This window comes from Mus caroli, unplaced genomic scaffold, assembly GCF_978045245.1.
Source record: "Mus caroli unplaced genomic scaffold, Mus_caroli_1 scaffold_1, whole genome shotgun sequence".
In the NCBI taxonomy this organism is placed as follows: domain Eukaryota; kingdom Metazoa; phylum Chordata; class Mammalia; order Rodentia; family Muridae; genus Mus; species Mus caroli.
The window spans coordinates 172,857,110-172,875,569 of record NW_028227256.1 but is presented as its reverse complement, the minus strand read 5'-3'; the positions used below and the strand labels follow the sequence as shown (position 1 = coordinate 172,875,569).

The window sequence follows — 18,460 nt, the reverse complement described above, 5'->3', positions numbered from 1 at the left end:
TTTTACTTTTTTGAGGAATTACAAGTTGTTATCTTCAATGAAAATTTCCCCATTTTAGTCCCATTGCCCACCCTGTATTCTTTGACACCAAACGTATTGTCTCTATTGAAACCCATAATCTTGCTGCCTACTTATCTTTCTCCCCAACCCTTTAGAGAGTAGAAATACAGCTGCCATGCAGGAACAACCGCATGAGCTGAACTAAGGTTTGGAAAGAAGTGCATAACATGGTGTAGACAATGAAGGAATACGTTCCTCTTTGTGTCTGTGTTCCATGTATCCTTTTCCTTATTAACAATAGCTGCATGCAATTTTTGCTCTTACCTCAACTCTTCGTTATGTTGAAAAGATTAAGACAATGAAAGTTCTGTGCTTTCAGCCTTTGAAAGGAGAAAATGAACAAATGAGCATTTCAAAGCCAAGTGATTATGGTAGGAGCTCAGCTCCCTACCTTTAAAAGGACCCACTGGCTTTTATTCTCTATTTTCTTCAAAGGTGTTGGAAATTGTCACATTAATCTAAGAAACCAGTAACTTTCCTTCCAGAATGTTTGTAGCCTCTCGCCATGTGTTTTGGTGATATATATTTGTTTGTTGGGTTCTCTTGTTATTTTTTATTTTATTTATTTTTGATTTTCTTTTTGTACTGTGCCAGTACCTTTGGAACTTTCTGACCTTGTGTAAGCTCAAACTAAAGACTTCAACACATTTATTTTTATAGGGCAGAAACCTCCCTATTTTCCCATGCCATAAAAACTGTACACCAACACTGAGGGCCAGCACTAACCTGTTATGAAAAGAGGTAGAAGAATCTTGGTTTCTACTCAAGTTTGTCTGCATCATCTGTGGAGTCGTGTGGTTAGCTCCATGCTGCTCTTTGTGTGTGTATGTGGGTGTGCTGTGGCTTTTGTTGTGATGGTCAACTTAAGTGGAGTTATGTGTGCTGAGATATAAGCAACCTGAGGTCAACAAACTTAATGTTTGTTTTCAGTTTCCTTCAAAGGTTCACCACGCAGTGGGAAATACCAGTCCACTTTACAGCTGCTGTGGGCTGCACAGAGTATGTGAAAGACTTTAAACAGCTATGTAGACTTTGAACGGTCAATGTGATTGCATCAATTAAAAGGGTAGAGAATAAAAGATTCCGATAATTTAATCACACTAAATTTCACAAACTTTTGGCTAGTTCTGTTGGGATCTCTGTCCTTGAATGTAGAGTTAACTTCTTAAAATATCGCATAAGTCACAATGGAGAAAGACAATGTCAAAATATCTCTCTAAGATTTTTATTAGGAAAAGAAGCCACAATATATCATACGGTACTCTGTGTACTGCTAAAGAACTATTTCAAATTAATCCTTCTCTACTATAGTGTGGAAATCATATTGTTTTTTTAAAGTCACAGTGGAAATTTCCGTTCAAATTTAAAATAGTAATGTGACTTGGAGTAGGCAGAAGGGAGACGTAAAACATTTTCTCTCCAGCTCCAATCCATAGCTGACCCACTTCTACTCTGCTGAAATAGTATTACATGGTCCACACAGAGCACCTTAAAAAAAATCAATAAAGAACAAAGGGAAGCTGGCCTTGATCCATTTGCTCCCTCTTCAACCAAAAAATCGTACAGTTACTAGCTAAGATGCAAACACAGTACTTCATCCCAGGAATCTGTGGAAGGAAAGAGTTTGGCTCAAAGGTGCCTACTGGTTAAACAAGATGTCAGTATGAAAGGAGAAAGATGAATTCCTTCTTCTTGGTGCTAGGAAAGAGATGGGATTCTGTGTAGTTAGAGGACTCTGTGAAGGAATAACATTAACTGTTATAAGACTTCAGTAGTCAAGAAGTGCCAAACCCTCTATAAAATGGAAGGAGAGGGGGGCCAGAAAGGCTGAAGACAAAAGTTAAACTCTCTTTCTCTCTGTCTCTCTCTCTCTCTGTGTGTGTCTCTCTCTGTCTCTGTCTCTCTCTCTCTCACACACACACACACATCATACACACACATACACTCAAACCATACTAATTACTTTTAAATATCCCTCAGATAGTATTAATCACCTTCCATTGGAGAAAATAAAATATGGAATTTCTATTGAAGATTCTGTTTTGGGGTTACTGTGAAGAAATCATTAAGGAAATATGAAAAGCTCCCCGAATGTACAGAGCGAGCTCAGGTTCAGCAGCTACACTGAAAATCATAAGTGTTGACATAATAAGTTTTACAAGAGACCATTATAGGATTGATGAAACAATTTTCAATACAAATAAAAGGATAAGAGATGTGATTTTTAAGATAAAGACAGTAGGAGAAAGGTAGAGTTTTGCATACGCATTTAAATGAGTTCCTAGGTGCAGGGGGCTACATGGTGGATAGTATCAAAGGCAGAAATGGAGCAGAGAAGTCACACATCAACAGAGCTCACTGTGAACTTGTGGGAAACGAGATGACAGTGCCCATTATTGAATACCTGCCATGCAACAGGTTTTGCACTGGGCACATTATGTTCTATAAACTTATCTAACCCTGCAAAGTGGGAGTTATTGTGCATATTTATTCACCTATCTTATAGGTGAAAAAAAATAATGGGGAAGTGCATCTTCAAGGAATATAATTTTCCCAAAATTATAGCTAGCTGTGACCAAAACCTTAATTTCTGTCTGCCACCCTGTCGCAGCCTTCTTTCCAACTCAGGTCCAGTATTGGTCAATGCTGATCTTAGGGCATTTATCTTCATTTAGTTTAGTGTTTCCTTATGGCACATTTACAACCTGTATGATAAGAACAGTATCACTCTGTTTTTTTTCTCAGCCCAGAATCAATGTTTTTGTAGCCAGCATTTTCCTAAAACTAAGGGAGCATCACTATTGTCTGAGCTACCTTTGAGCCCCACCAGCACACTAGAGGAACACCCTTACAGCAGCAGCTAGTCTTGCATTGTAGCTTCAGCATTCCAAGGGTATCTCTTTCCCCTCATATGGTTTTGTCTATATGCTCAATAATCCCAGGGTACCTCTGGAGAGATGTTATCTTACTTTCCCCGTAAGGCCTCTTCCTGATATCACTCACTCATTGCTGAGCCTTGGAGCTAAGTTTGGAAGCAGAATTTGCTTACTTTAAACCTATTGTTCTTAATAGACCACTCTGTTCTTTCCACTAATTCCCCTAATAGGTGAAGGAGTATCACTCGCATTTACACATTGCCTTCACAATGGATTGTTGTCTCAAGGGAAAGGAAATAAAGAACCTAATTTCTTGTGGCATGCTCTTTGTTTCTGTAGTTTTCTTACCATTAGAGAAATCCCTTCGCCTTCATCTCTCAAAGGTCGGTGTGTCCATGCCTGCCCTCCAGTGTCATTCATACTAAGTTGGCTTTACTCTCCTCTCCTGTGTTTTACTGAGTGTAAAGTTGTTACCTTCCCTGACCATCACCGTTTCTTCATCTGTTAAGCTGCCATTAATGCCTGTTTACAACAGAAGCCTCTGAGAAGAACAGAGAGGACATAAGGTGAAAAGCGTACATGAGGGTTGATCAGCAAGGCCATCTGTCAAGGTTCATAAGTCAAGTACCCATGACTCATCTCCCTGTTGCTTGTGTGAAGATGAAATTGGATCAACTTGGCTTTGAGTTAGAAAAGTAGGGAGTTAGAAACGACTACAATGGAATGCTAGTGATGAGTTCCCAGGAACTCACAAAGCAAACCTCCTTTTGGAAATAGTTTTGTTCCATTCCAATGAACAAACATTCATTCCAATGAAGGTGGTCATCTTTAGAGTCTTTTAAAGAATCAGTAGAAAAGCTGCAAAGGTCTTCTGAGTCACACTGTGCCCTCTGCTCTGGCCTACTTATTATAAATTGAAGCACCAAGCTTTGTCATTGCCTTCTGGAGACTCTAATGCATTGTTAGGAGCAGTGATGGATTTTTATTTGGGGTTGTGATGTTAGGGAACCAACCCTGAGCCTCACACATACTGGCTAATGCTATACCAGCCCAGTTTCCACTTTATGAGACAGCTTTCACAGGGGGCTAGATTGACTGGGCTCTGCATTAACAGTATAGCTCAGTAGTCTAAATGTGACAGGATAAAATATAAGTATAAAGCATTAAACAATGACAAAGACTTAAAACTTAGTTATTCTTGAATATTCTTTTTAGTAAAGTGAGTACATTTGTTTTCTTTGTTAGGTTTTGAAAGAGGATTTCCCTCCATAGGTCAGGTTTGTCCTGAACTCTATACTCTCCTGCCTTTACCTCCTGAGTGACAGGACCTCAGGGGTTCACCACTACACTCAGTTGTGAATGAACTTCTCTATCTAGCTTTATGCAGAATCTGTGTTAGTGGTAAAATGTTCTTCAGCCTTGGACGTTGTCGTGCTTATTCACTTCAGCACAAAATCTCATTCTGTGTCTTGCCTTATGTGTTTTAGAAATCTTTTTAACTGCTAGACGACCTCAGCTTCTCCATCTATAAACCTTACTACCCTCAATCAGTTCTTTCCTTATTTGTTTTTCCTATTAAAGATCAAAATATGATAAATATCCTTCAAGTTAAATGTGGATTTTCTTCTCTTAATATAGCCATTTAAATTTTAACTTATTATTTAATTGTAATATAGCTGTATAAGGAAACATTCTTTCTCACTTGCTCAATCTCATGTCTCAGTCTCATATTTTTCCTAACACAAGATCGAACATCAGTTATATTCTGGGTGGTAGGAATAGACTTCATGTTTACCTGTTTCCCAAAGCCACTTGTGCTATAGTTTAATGACAGAAGACCACCCCTGCCAACTGGTTCCCCAGTTGCTGGTAACTATACAGGCGCTTTCTGCTGGCCTTGCCTTGTTTTCTAAGGCACCAGCCTTTGAACAAATGACTTTTAACTTGCTCTTATTAAGTGTAAAAATTATTTTGTATAATCTTCCCCGAGTGTAAACATTTGGGGAACACGGTTCTGTTATGCTGGAGAGTGAGGTCCTGAGTAGTGTTGTGAACTCTGTGTGTACACTTCCCGTTCCTGCCCATCCCTGACTGCCTTCTATTTAGGATGGAGCACTCCTGGTTGAGACTTGGCTGTTTGAGCTTCTCATCACCATAGAGCAGCTGAGCTGTGGGAAGTTCTCTGAAGTGCCAAGAAAGAAATAGTCTTTCCATTATAAATAACAGACAGGAAAGCTGACTTGGGAATCTAGCATCCTCATCTCTGTCACTCTCATACTGCTGCTGTATGAACCATTATACTAGTCTCTCGAACATTTACCAACATGTATTGAGTCTCTGGGTTATGTGCTACCCCGCATGCTTTTTAAAATAGAATACCTTGGAGATATAGCTTGGTAATCAGGGTTTTGCTTGGCATATGTGAGGTTCTGAGCTCCACACTCAGCACCACAGAAACACTTCTTAAATTATAGATTAGCTTACTTATCCTTGGTGTCCTCTGTTATGGTATCATTTTCTACTACAGTGAAACAGGGAGAAAACAGAGAGCATTCAAAGGTTCTCTTATAGAGTATAATTCTAGCAAGAAAGTCTCCAGGAAACCTGTCAAATCCTTGATTTACATGAACATCCATCCTAATGAGGCAAACACCCATGGCAGCTTAGAAGCAGATTAGAAACAGAGAGAGAAGAGCTTTGCATTTCATGTCTGTGCCCCTGTGAATTTTTACCACTAGGAAGGTTTTGTGGCCCTTTGTTTCTACTAAAGGGCTATGGCTTTATTTGCTCAGGATAACAGGTACATAACATGGAAAAACTGTTAGAAATTGCTATGACACCTTTGGTGAAGAACACTTATGAGCTGGCCATTGGGCCTCTCCAGCAAAAGGAAAGCAAAGTTGATCAAGAATGAATCTACGTCTCCTCTCTCTTCCTTTATGGATCTTAAGCTTCTCTCTTTCATCATTTTGTTGGCAGATACAGCTATCCATCTTGTTTTAGTGAAACTGGTTGTGGCAATAACTTGCCTGAGAAGATAATTCCAGTTTCCCTGCAGCATGGTATAAATCCATGGGTGAAATGTTTTTGGACCATGTAGCCTAATTTAGTGTGGACAGGGTAACTTTATTCTCCCCTGACAGCACCATTAGTTCTGAAATTGTCACTCGAGTTGTACAAGCAGTGAATGGTATGTTGCTACTGAGTACCCACTGCAACCCCAGAGGCTCCCAGGGAGGGCAGGTTTGAGGACTGAGCTATGTTCATGTTGTTGCCACATGTGCCCGACACAGAATGTGAACCGGAATTTCCTAAGTTCTGTTCTACTGAGTGTAAAGCCCTGATTTTGTGCTGCTGGCTGGGAGACATCAGGGAAGATCATCAGAGAGGTTTCTAAGATAAATCTACAGCTCAGTGGTAGCCTGCATTCAGCCACCGCTGGGTTCTTTCCTCTGATAAATAAATCGTAGTTATTGAGTCCCTACACTGGGTAGATACTGTATTTTTTCTGATTGGGAATCCATAGGTAATAAGACATAAAATATGCTTTAAGCATATTCATAATTGTAAGAAGACAGAGGTGACTCAAATTACTATCTTGGGATGCAGCTACCACGCACATCTAAATTGATTCTCTCTTCCTATGGAAGCTGACTGTCCAGTGAGTAGAACAAGACTCCCAACAGCTTCCTCAGTGTGAGTCACGGTGTCTTTTCTGGTAGCTCAAAGGAAACAGAGAAAGGAAGGATTAAAGCCCAAGTAGAGACCCACAAGATCAAAATTAGACAAAGGCGTGAGGACTCAACAGACTCTGGCCAGGACAAGTAAGGATGTTTCCAGTGAGAGCAGCAGAGTATAGAAGACAATCAAGGAACCAGACTGTGTTTTGGATTTGCCCACACACACCTCTTGAGCTGCAGATGGTTGCAGTGGGGAACCTCAGAGATGCTGCAGAGAGGATGGTCCTACGACAGGAGCAGTGGCTACTGGTCTAAGACACACATTAGTTGCTCAAGACTGAAACATGGCTGCTTATGTAAAAGTGGCATAAGAGGAACAAGATTTGGAATACCAACAAATTTACTGCAATGTATTAAGGCCACATTTACTGGAAAGTGAGATTAAACTTTGAACTGCCTGAGGTAGGATTCACAATTGTGATAAAGCAGCCAACATAATTTTTCTTTGTCACTGTTTTTATTTGAAGATTGTTGAGCTTCCATTATGACACCAGTATGCTTGGGTCTCAGATCACCTCATATCCATGGATTAAACTGTCACTGAAGGAAAAAAAAAAAAAAGACCTAGGATTGCTTGCACGCAACAGTCTTAACATCACAGCACCTGGCAGCATTCTTTGTAGATAGTTAACTCAGCCTCAGTCTAAATTACCTCATTAAGTCTAAATTACCTCTAAATGTCATGCAGCAAGAATTTTAAAAAGTTGTATCAGTGTTCTAAGGACAATGGTGTGCATAGTCTCTTTTAAGTGTTTTCCCCTTGTTGCTGGGGAAAGTGTGAATGGGACTTAAGTAGATAAAGATAGGGTTCAATGAGACATCAGATTTAATTGCCATTAGCAATAGAGTCAGATTTCAATTACATCTCCTTGTGAGACCCTGTACTTGACAGTTCTATCTCTTGACCAAGCCATCTATTTCTCACTTTCTTTCATCTATTCTAAAACCACATATGGGGTCATATATGTTCCCTGACACTGCCCTGTAAAACATTTTTCAGAAAAACATGAAAGTCCCTTTGATGCTGATGGAGCACTGCAGGGGTAATTTTTTTACTTTTTATAATCTGTGCTTGTTCCTGGATAGAGACCATTTAAAATAGTAAAACAAGAGCCTCCTTGTAGCCGCTGCAGGCCTTTTTGGAATTAGAAGTATTCTGCGTGTATCTGTAGACATCTCACCATGGCTTCCATAGCCCTAGCAGACCACACAGCAAGCCTGCATTGGGCAAGTTCTACTGAGTGCATACAGCATTACAGTCTCCCTGCTGCTGTATTCTTGTTTGCCTTGTCTGTATTCTTGTTGCTTAGTCTCTTGTTCAGAGACTAAGAGAGACATGAACAAATATTAGACAGCCCCACAGTCATTCATTATTCTTGTGATTGCAACCAGTGTGAGGCCAACAATACAGCAGACTGTGACAACTACTGAATCTTTAAAGTTTAATCTAGAAGAAGAGAAGCAAAGTTCAGCTGTTGTTTGTTTTCTTTCTCCAAATCATACAGATGACTTTGGCTTGGAAGACCTTCTTATAATTTGATATAGTTCATGAACAACACCACACACACACACACACACACACACACACAAAATTTTACCATAGGCATTGCTCTACTACTACTACTACTCTAATAAGAGTGTTCACTTAAAATATACATGTTACTGTCTAACAATATATTACTAATACTAGAAATAAAACAAAATTCATTAGGAAATCTTCCTCTTTTCTACTTTTAAATTATAAATCTAAGAGGTATTTAGAGAAAGTACAGAAAAAGACGGCATTATGGGCATCTCAGAGCTGCAAAGGAATTTAGTACAATTTCTTCAACCAGGGCCAATCCCTAGAGTCTTCTTCCACAAACTCACTGTTTGTGCTGGCCTCTGAGGTCCTTGGAACATGGTAGGTTTAGGTGGCAGAGGCATCAAATTCATCCTTGTTTCCAGGAGCATCTACTCTTCTGAAGTTTCTAAGAATCACCTCTACTTCTTCTTTCCATTGATCAAAATTTCTCATGTATTACCTTTCTAAGTTGGATCCAACTTTTCACATCCCCAAGTTACTTATAGCCTAGAAAAATGCAGATTCTGTGAGCCCATTTTCCATAAACTGAATTGCAATCATTCTCTGTGTGTCCCTTTCTCTTCTGCCATGGTTGCAAGCATCTCCGGACAGTATAGCATAAGGGCTATCTCCTTAGGAGTGTTCACACTCGAGCTCCTCTTGACCAAATAACACTACTCACTTGAGCTACATCAGAGTCCCTGCAAGGCTTTTTATAGCAAGGCTTGATGGACAGTGCTTCTTCCCAAAATCTGGTTCATTTGTGTTCTACTGGGTTCCAAACCTCTTTTAACTGATACTTGTGATAATCATGTTCCTGGCATGAAAACCATGTTTCATGAGCCTCTGCCTTGTACAAGACAGCACTGCCCATTCTCTCCACCGATTGGTACCAAGCACAAAGACAACGTCACAGCTGATAAGCTGCTCTCTTATGTGTTCTCAATTCCACCACTCTCCATTGGAAATGTAGAGCATCAAGTTGGTTGTGTTTCTTTTTATTACTATTATGGATTCCTTACATTTATATAATTTATTAACATATAGATGAAGTATGAAATATAGATATTAAAATCACATTTCTGTGAAAACTGAGCTTTTAAAGACCTGATAAGGTGAAGATACCTTAAAAGCTGTCATCAAATTAAACCTGAGTGTCTCTTGCACCAAGATAGGGTTCTTTCCTGCTTTCTACTTGTTTAGTATTTTGTCACCACCTTCACTGCTCATGTATGTTTGCTCCAGTCCATAAAAAGCTCTCCTAGATCATAGCCAAGCACAACACTTGATCTGTGACCCTGTAGGAGATAGATGCCACCTCCCTGATTTGTCTCCTGAATACATTCTAACTGGAGCCTGCATTCACATCCAGATCCCAATCCCCAACCATGACAAAGTAGCATATTTGATGCTTTAACTAAAACACTTTAAAACACTGCTTTTTTTTCCATACAAGCTGTAGTTATGTTTTCTACTCCTGTCTTTTGTTTCAAGACTTTGTTTGTTGTGTATTCATTTTAATGTAAATTTGAATTTTTTACTTTCTTCCCACAACATTCTACCCTGTTGTTAAATTTCATAGTTCATCTCTGTTCTTGCTCCCCATGTCTGGAGTATATATTGGTTAGTCTTTTGAAGGTGATGTTCATGGTTGCATCATGCATGCCTTCCTTCAGCATTCTATTAATGATTCATTCAGACTAAGAATGAGAATGCCCTAAAGTACTGGGAAGATGGCAGAAGCTGCCACTCTAGTGAACAGCACACCTTGGAGGTGGTTGTTTGTCTAGTTATGAACTGCATCTTTCTCTGTCTCATCCACAGAGATGCCATGAAAGGCTGCTCCACGCCGTACTTAGCCCAAGAGCCTTTGTTTAAAGCAAGCTCCTGTCCTCAAATCGGGTAAACCCTTTCTAACAACTGTCAATACGCACGTCCAGACAGATACACAGCTAATGTAGTTGGTATACAGGAAGTTCTTGGTAAATAATAGCCATAAGAGTAATCTGCCATTGGAAGAATTAGCAAAGGACTTGGACAGCTTTAATGATAAATGCAAGAAGTCAATACATACATGAAAAAACCAAGAGCCTGCTGTTATAGTCAAGTATGACCCAGAAAAACATAGCATATTGCTGCAAAGGGGCTGCTTTTCTTTCTAAATGATATCTAGTGCTAGAAAATGGATGTGAAATAGAGGCTGGATATGTATGTATATACATTGGTAAACCCAGCTATGCAGTTGGATAAGGCAAGAAGATTATAATTTCAAGGCCAGTCTAGACCAGTTAGTGAAATCCTGCCTCTAAATACAATAAATGAAGGCCATGCATGTAGAGTGCTCAGACAGCATGCCTCAGGCCATGGATTAGAAAAGTATAGGAGGGAGGAAGAAGAAGAACAAGGGGCAGAGGAAGGGATGGAAAAAAGAGAAAAAGGAAGGAAGCAAAGAAGGAAGAAAGGAAGGAAAAAGGAAAAGAGATTAAACTCTAGACAATTTCATACACTGTTCCTACAAGCATAAACTGTTATCCTTTTCAGGAATGAACCTGATAAAATATTCTAAAAGCTTCCAAATTCTTGTACTTTAAATCAATAAGTCAATTTAAAGTAACTTTGTCCTTAGAAAATCCAGATGTTCTGACACACACAAAAGCATTCATTAAATCATATAATTTCTAAATATAGGACATACTCTGAATGTCCAGAGCATTGAGACTTTCTTAATCCATTAGAGCCTATCTACTGCAATCCTATACACTTAGTAAAAATCAGATTTAGAACAGTAGCTTTCATGTTTTTAATATCACATTTGATTAATATATTTTACATGTGTACTACATATAAACATGCATACACGCATACTATATGTGTGCATGTTTACATTTTATGGATTATAGCATTTTATAAGCAGTAATTTCCTCTATTGAGTATTATCCTTTGTGATATTTTCTGATCTGTTATTATATTTAATTTTTTCCCTAAGTATAGTTGCATCTACCTAAATAGATTTTTGTCACATATATCTAGAAAAATAGTTATTTATCAGAAACACATGTAACATGGCAATTGATGAAAATACAATCATTTAAATGGATCAGCCTCACATAAGTCAGTATCTACAGTACAATTTATTTGGTTTTTTAAAAAGCATTAAAATGTAGTTTTGAATGAAAGTGTTGAAAGGTTTATAGTTAATAAAAGAGAAAGGTTTATAGTTTATTCATAATTATCATTTAATTTACATTGTTTTTTATTTTGATCCATCTGTATCTTTATCTAATGATGTCTATTGCATTCTTTATAGTTTTAAGTAAGAAAATGGAATTATTTGGCTTATGATCTTTCTTAACCCATAGAGAGATCTAGGCACAGGTGTTTCTTTAATTATTCAGATCTATATCTTCCTAAAAGAGTCAATATTTGAAAGAATCCTCTTCCTTCTTTCCTTTTATAGGAAAAAGACTTTTTGCAACCTCCTTTATCGAATTATAGGAAATTTTAGTCATTCATAGTTTTACTAGAATTATCTAACATGCTTTAATATGAATTTATTTGCAAATTTACTTAGAAGAATTGGTTTTTAGTAAAGTGGGGACATGCAGTCTTGATTCAGTTTCTTCTTAACCATCTTCTGAGTTGGAAAGCTCAGATTCTGTTAGTGGAGTGGTTCACACACAGGATAAGATCAGTGTTCCTCCATCATTCAGCCCTTGCCCCTCACCATCACCTATCAAGCCTCTCCTACCTCAAAATAAAAGTAACTTAATTCCAGGACATGGAAATCTTTCTACCTTCACTTGTAAACATTTATTCTTGAAATAGTATTTCCAGTGAGGGGGTTCAGCTCATGAAAGAAATTTTTGGGGACTTCTATAAGCCTGATGATTTTTAACAGCTATCAACAGGGTGGGTGACTTATCAAATGGTATTCAGAGGCATATAAGTACAGGAATGCAGATTCATGGGCAGGAAAAACTGAGAGAAAAGAATGACAAAATTCAGGGGGCAGAGGTGTGGACAGAAAGCTTACCCCTGAAGGCTGAGTAAGGGGCACATTTTGTGCAGAGAGGGGGTCTTGACTGAGAGAGCAGCTGGTGTCACGCCAGCTGTGGAACCATGTATGGAGCAACAGTAAGCAGACTAGAGGGACAGAGAAGCCATATGATGAACGATTTTGAAATCTAGGCAGAGTGAGACCAGAACATTTTTCAATATGAGAGTTAAAGAGATTCTATCTGTAGCTCATCTTCTTATATGAGTTTGCTCACATGGCCAGTTCTGCTGATTTTATGCCTAGAGACTAGACATTTGGCAGGTCATAGAAAGCAGTGGGCAGGTAATATTATCACCAGGGCATTGTTTTGTAATATGCTTGTAAGTCTCCAGAAACATGTAGAAGTGACACAAGTATTTCCAGGACACCAGCAAATAGAAACTGTCATGAAATAGCAAGAATTGTGAGGCTGAGTTAAATAGGAAGGTGAAAATGGAGATAGTCTTGTACTCTTAATGCTAAGGTCAGAGGTCATCTTGTGCAACTCCACCCACTTATCTCTCTTCAGTCTACTTGCTGGGCAGTTTACCTCTGTGACAACCATAAAACTTACAGAGTCAACTGCTCAGGCAAATGTAGCTTCTTGTGCTTGCTAGGTCTGCAGAAGAGCAAAGTGGACAGCAGTTCCTGTGTCCCATTGTTTCCAACTCCATGCTATGGCTAAGGGCCTGGCCTTCCTGTCCACTCTCACAGACTTCACACTTCTGTCTCATCTCTCTGCTTTAAGATCAAGAATAACGTTTTTGAATGAGTTAAAATTTATACCTATGAGTAAATAGTTCAGTTGGGAAAGCCATAAAAGTCACACCAACTGGGCTCAGGGACACAGGTCTGTAATCATAGCAACTTGGAAACTGAGGCAGCAAGTCACAAAGTCAAGGTCTTCCTAGGCTCAGGAAGGAGTTCAAGGCCAGTCTGGGCAACTTGGTGAGACTGTATCTCAAAATAAAAAAAAACAAATAAGAGTGCTGGGGCTACATCTTTGTAGTAGAGTGCTAAGGCATGTGTGTGCCCAGGGTTCAGAACCTAGATAAGTGCTTTATAAGTTGTTGTTCAGGGGTTCTGGATTACAGTGAACATGCTTGGACAACTGTAGGATAGGAAGGGCATGGCCTGATGAGGGTGAAACTCTATAGTGACTCTTGTTAAGGTGATGTTTTCACCTCTGTTTCAGGCTTGATTTGTTCTAGAACTGATCACATACTCATTTTTTCTCTAAGATACTCTTCATCAACTGCATATTACAAAGGCTTGCAATATTTTGAGTTTCAGGTTTTGTCTGTCTATGGTTGTCTTTCCCATAGATTCGTTTCTGCTATAGTTTCTCTCCCTGAGCCTGACAGGAGGGTTGACATATGTCATTTGACATTCATGTAGTCCAGATGCTAAGTTGGTTTTTCTTCATATGGAATTATCAAATTATTGTAAGAAGCAATCTTGGAGGTGAATACTATTGGCAAGATTTTCTTTAGTTCTTTTAACTGCTAGGGCTGAGAGTTTGTGATTTAGCTATGAATGTCTTTTTAGTCCTGCAATTTACTTACCCAAAGATAATAGTCAGGGACTGATTCCGCTGGCTTCTGAAGCACTGCCTGGAAATGGCTGTTGGAAATGGCTCACATGCAATTTAAAAAATGAACGTGCTCCAGGGAAGGGACAGTGTTGTTGGACCTTCAGTTCTTTCTAATAGGCTGAGCAGGAGAGAGTGGACTCCCACCAGCATGAGCACTAAAGTCAAGACTTGTGTATTTTCTTTTCCATAAAGAAGCAAGACAAGTGGCACACAGGCTCTAGATCTTTAAATCTCAGTGAGCCACCAGACAGGCTAGTTGCTTGCTGTCACTTCAGTCTGTTAAAATCTTTTCACTGTTAGTTGCATCCAGGATCCCTTTTAATTGTTGCAATACACAAAAGCAACACTAATTGCAAAGTTGATAAGGCCATACTATCCAAGGCCATATGCACACAGTTTCTCATTTCAGATCACTGTTTCCTTAGTATCTCAAATCCTCAGGTTGACTGTGACACTGTTTCCCTGTGGCCTCCTATGGAAGAAAGTTTTTAAGTTATTCCCTAGGACAGATATAGTCGGGTTGAACTTTTACAAGCTCTGACTTATTGATGTCTATAATACAGCAGATGCTAGCAGTCTTCATGATTTGCAGGGACTTAAAAACAGATAAAACTACAGAAAGAGAACCATGTTCCCTTTAAAATTAAATGTATAAAGAAAAAGTGACAAGGATTTCTGTCTAGATAAAATTCAATTGTGTCTGAGTTTAAAATGGCATCCCAATGCAGCTAGCTTATTCTTTTTTCTGGAATTTTAAACCAAATCATGTTAATCTATAGTTTTAAGAAAAATAATTCTATACTAGTCTAGCCTTCTATTCTTCTTCTCCCTCACCAATAACATTAGAAAGTGTAAACCCCTTTTCAAGATAAATTATTTCATCTCAGAATAAATAATACCCACACACATATGCTATTTCACTAACATAAGACTCCAATAGTAAGTACAGGAAAGAGTATCATCTTTAAGCATCAAAAAGGGCTTCTTAATCCTAACATAAGCTAAATACATCACTGTCTATGTTTTGCATGGAGAAAAAGTATAATCTACAGTTTTTGGTTTCTTACTGATTTTTCTGTCCTTTGCAGAGTCAGAATAGTGATTTTTTGGATCTGGGCTTCCTAAGAGATTAGATGTTGGTCCTTAAAACATGGTATTAGCAGCAGTTACAACAATAAGTTCATAGCCAAAATAAAGTGACTCTGTAAGATGTCCTAAATTAAAAAAAAAAAAAAACAAAAAAAAAAACTTTGCCTGCATCAGTGTTTCAAGCGAGATTGTAGAGCAGATGCTGCTGTTGCCTCCTTTTATGGACAAGGAAGCAGGTCCAGGGTTGGACTTGATGTTCTTTGTCCATTCAGGCTGCTATAACAAGATACCCTAAGCCAAGTGGCTAATGCAATACAAACATTGCTTACCATACTAGAGGCTGGACTCCGAGATCAAGATGTCAGTGATAGCTGGTGACGATCCGTTTCCTGGTTCACAAACGGCAGTCCCTTCTTGAGTCCTTACATGGAGGGCCAGATTCCCACTTGGATGTGTTCTGTAAAGTTACCATGTGTAGGCAGAGAGTGCTGAGCTAAGCACAGCCTGGAGTGAGATGGTTTCCTTAAACTTGGGAAGCTTCTGCTGCCAGCTGCTGAAAGGGCTAAGATGGGAGCCCTTTTCCAACCAAGAGAAAAGATCTTTCTTTTCAAGACTGCCATCTTGTCAAACAAAGACCAAACAAAGTATAAGGAAAGCTTATCAAAATGAATTAAGGGCTTGCTAATTTTTAATAGTTGTTATAGAATCATTAATCAATTCTTAAACATGTCGTTCATTCTTTGTGTAAAATATGGCAGCTTTGGTCTGAATTTTTGTGATACCCAGCCAAGAAAAAAAAAAAAAAACTCACATGTTAAATTCTGTAATCCCAAAGAGATAGGAGTAGCAGGTCAGACTTGGGGACATGCTTAGATCCTAAGGGAAGACATTTGATGAATTAGAGTTAGGGTCTTTATGAAAGAGGCCCCAAGGAAATTCTTCAGCTCTTCTCCCATGTGAGGACCAGAGAATATTCTCTGTCTTTTGTAGACCAGAAGTAAGGCCTTTCCAAAAACCCTATGTTTAGGCTGTCAGCCGCATGGAAAGGAATCCCACCTGTTCCTAAGCACTCAAGTATGGGTTCTCACTCCAGCAGCAGCCTGAGACAAGGGGCCTAAGTAATCTCTCACCTTGATCAAACTTGGCCACATTAGAGAGCAAGTCAAGGATAGAGCTGTAACACACATGATTCCCCAAATACTATCATCTCAAAACAATCATCCCTTCCAAAGGAAAAATAAATAAATTATTATTTTAATTATATAAATAATTATTTATATAAAAATAAATAATCAGGCCACTTGCTTTTATTTTAGAATCTAAGAAATAAAGAGAGAAATAAAGCAATTTACAATAAACTGTGTTCTCATAAAAAAGTTAACTTCCATATCACCATAGAATACTAGCAATTAATAGAAACAAGTTGGTGGATGAGATTTCAAAAAAAGAAAGGAATTAAGGAAAAAAATTCCACGTACTCACTCTAATAGTACATTAGTGAAGTATGTGGAATTAAAATACATGGAATGTCTATATGTAATTTTCCTGTTTTAGAAGAAACCAAGTTGTGGATGACAGAACGATGTTAACAGTTTGAAAGTGGAATGAAGAAACTTTTATCTCAAGACTCACAGTTGGCTTCTTTTTCTCCATTAAGTCTACATGGGAGGGATAGATTCAAGTTTGAGTTCCTACCAACCATACACTCAAAAGTGCATGTTATACAGTCCAATTGCACCCTGACACATTTCGATATTTGCAAATGTAGCTCCAACTCGACAGAATGCATTCACATTGTTGCCCCACAGAACACCTGGCTCAGACTCCTGTCAGGATGTATGTTTCTGGTTGGGAACCTGGGTGTTGGCTCATAGCTCAGCCTCCGTGGAACGTTTATTGACATGTTTATGATTTGCTAATGTGTGCTGTGACCCCATCAGTCTGTTTGCAGTGGGAAGGGGGGCTGGGAGGAGAGGGATGTTTGGGGAGGGAGAGTCATTTGTTTGATGTATTCATGCCAGGAGTGGGAGGGAGGGAGGAGGGGGTCATCATTATGTTTGAATCCAGGTTAACTTAAGGGGTTCAGTTTGGGGCCTGGATGGCAGAGCCTAGTGCAAGAACTCGTGTGTATTAACATGTGTGAGGTCTAGGGTTTGATTCCCAGGACCACACACCAAAAGATAAGGGTCCAGTTTGACCCTCACAGATGTAATTCTGCTGTAGTAGCTGGATTCTACGATGGTACTCCTTGTCAGTGACCGTGAATTATTTTCTTTCTGCATCTGATATTTTTTTTCCTCAGGGAAAAACTCTCACATCCAAGAGGTTAACAAGCCTTGTTCAGTCTTACTAAAAGGACCGTCTTTGTCACATGAGTGCTGAACGGAGCCATCACCCATACCTTGTAGCCCATCGCTGTTACCTGGAGCCAAGGACGTTAGACCAAGATGTTGCATGAACGAAGGACCGGAATTGTTCTTTTCTGTGTGCACATAAAGGCATCGCACTTGCCAAGGGACGCTGTCATCTCATTGCCTTCATCTTCATGTGTCGTCTGCTTCCCTCTCTCCTTGTGCTAAGCTGGATCTGTGTCCTTTTCTTTTTAACGAGTTCAAGTGAACGAAAACTTATTTTCCCCCCCTTCCTCTCCTTTTCTTGAAGCTTCTGCTAGATGCACAGTTCACTGAAAATTCAGTCAGTCACAAACTGGAAGAATTGTAAAAGAAAAAAAAAGTATAGATCACTAAGTACACACATGGCTTCACACTTATTAAATAATAAATTGGCACATCATTTATGTGTCATATCACCCTTGTATCCACAGTCTGAAGCAAGCACCCATTTTCATCTGTTCTCCGGACATTGTCTGTTCCTGTTTCTTGCATTTATTTTTATACCATATTTAAATGAGAAAACACCTTTTACTCCAGATGTATCAAAGTTGACCTCTTCTCTGTAAATTTGTGTATGTTTATATTGTTGTTTTATCTTTCATTAAAAGATGCAGAATCTCGTTGCTTTGGAACTTTTGTTGTTGGTGCTACCTGTAAAAGGAAGGGGAGAGAAAAAGTTCACAGCCTATGAGCTGAGGCATAAACTGCCCCATACCCCACCCCGGGTTAATCTCAGGTTTGGGTGGTATTGAGTCAGGAATACAACAGTGGAAGCATCTCCCAGGTGGGCTGACCTGGGACCAAGAAGAGAGTTTGTCTTCTATGGAAAAACAGCACCTATCATACTCCCACATTTTCAGACCTTTTTGAGGAGGGTTTTCTGGTTTCTGATGGAGTCTATCCCTGACCAAAACTAGAGAATAGTTTAGCTAGAATAGAGCTTGGGATCTATTTTCTTTAAAGCATACTTCTGATTGTACCCAAGGACAATGTTTCTTAGTTTTCCAGTGGTTACAGATTCCCTTTGAGAGCCAGATGTAATTGCCAGCAGCTAATGAAAACTTACTGTTTGCTACTGTCTTACCGGCTCTGTTAGCAAATTTTTCTC

At 39.0% G+C, this 18,460-nt stretch overlaps 1 protein-coding gene across 5 annotated transcripts in view; it reads left to right on the top strand.

The window, feature by feature from the left end:
* The window catches only part of Rgs7 (regulator of G protein signaling 7), a 403,213-nt gene extending 385,224 nt beyond the window's left edge, over window positions 1-17,989 (top strand). For 3 of the 5 annotated variants that reach the window (XM_085843207.1, XM_021156734.3, XM_085843208.1), the window contains 2 exons: window positions 721-801; window positions 17,262-17,989. In XM_085843207.1, coding sequence (XP_085699333.1) covers window positions 721-795 — 75 coding nt within the window. In that variant the 3' untranslated portion in view covers window positions 796-801; window positions 17,262-17,989. Of the gene's footprint in view, window positions 1-720; window positions 802-10,064; window positions 10,143-17,261 lie in introns of all 5 variants that reach the window. The other 2 variants (XM_021156741.2, XM_021156749.2) reach the window with 2 other exon arrangements.
* Window positions 17,990-18,460: the final 471 nt, after the last annotated feature.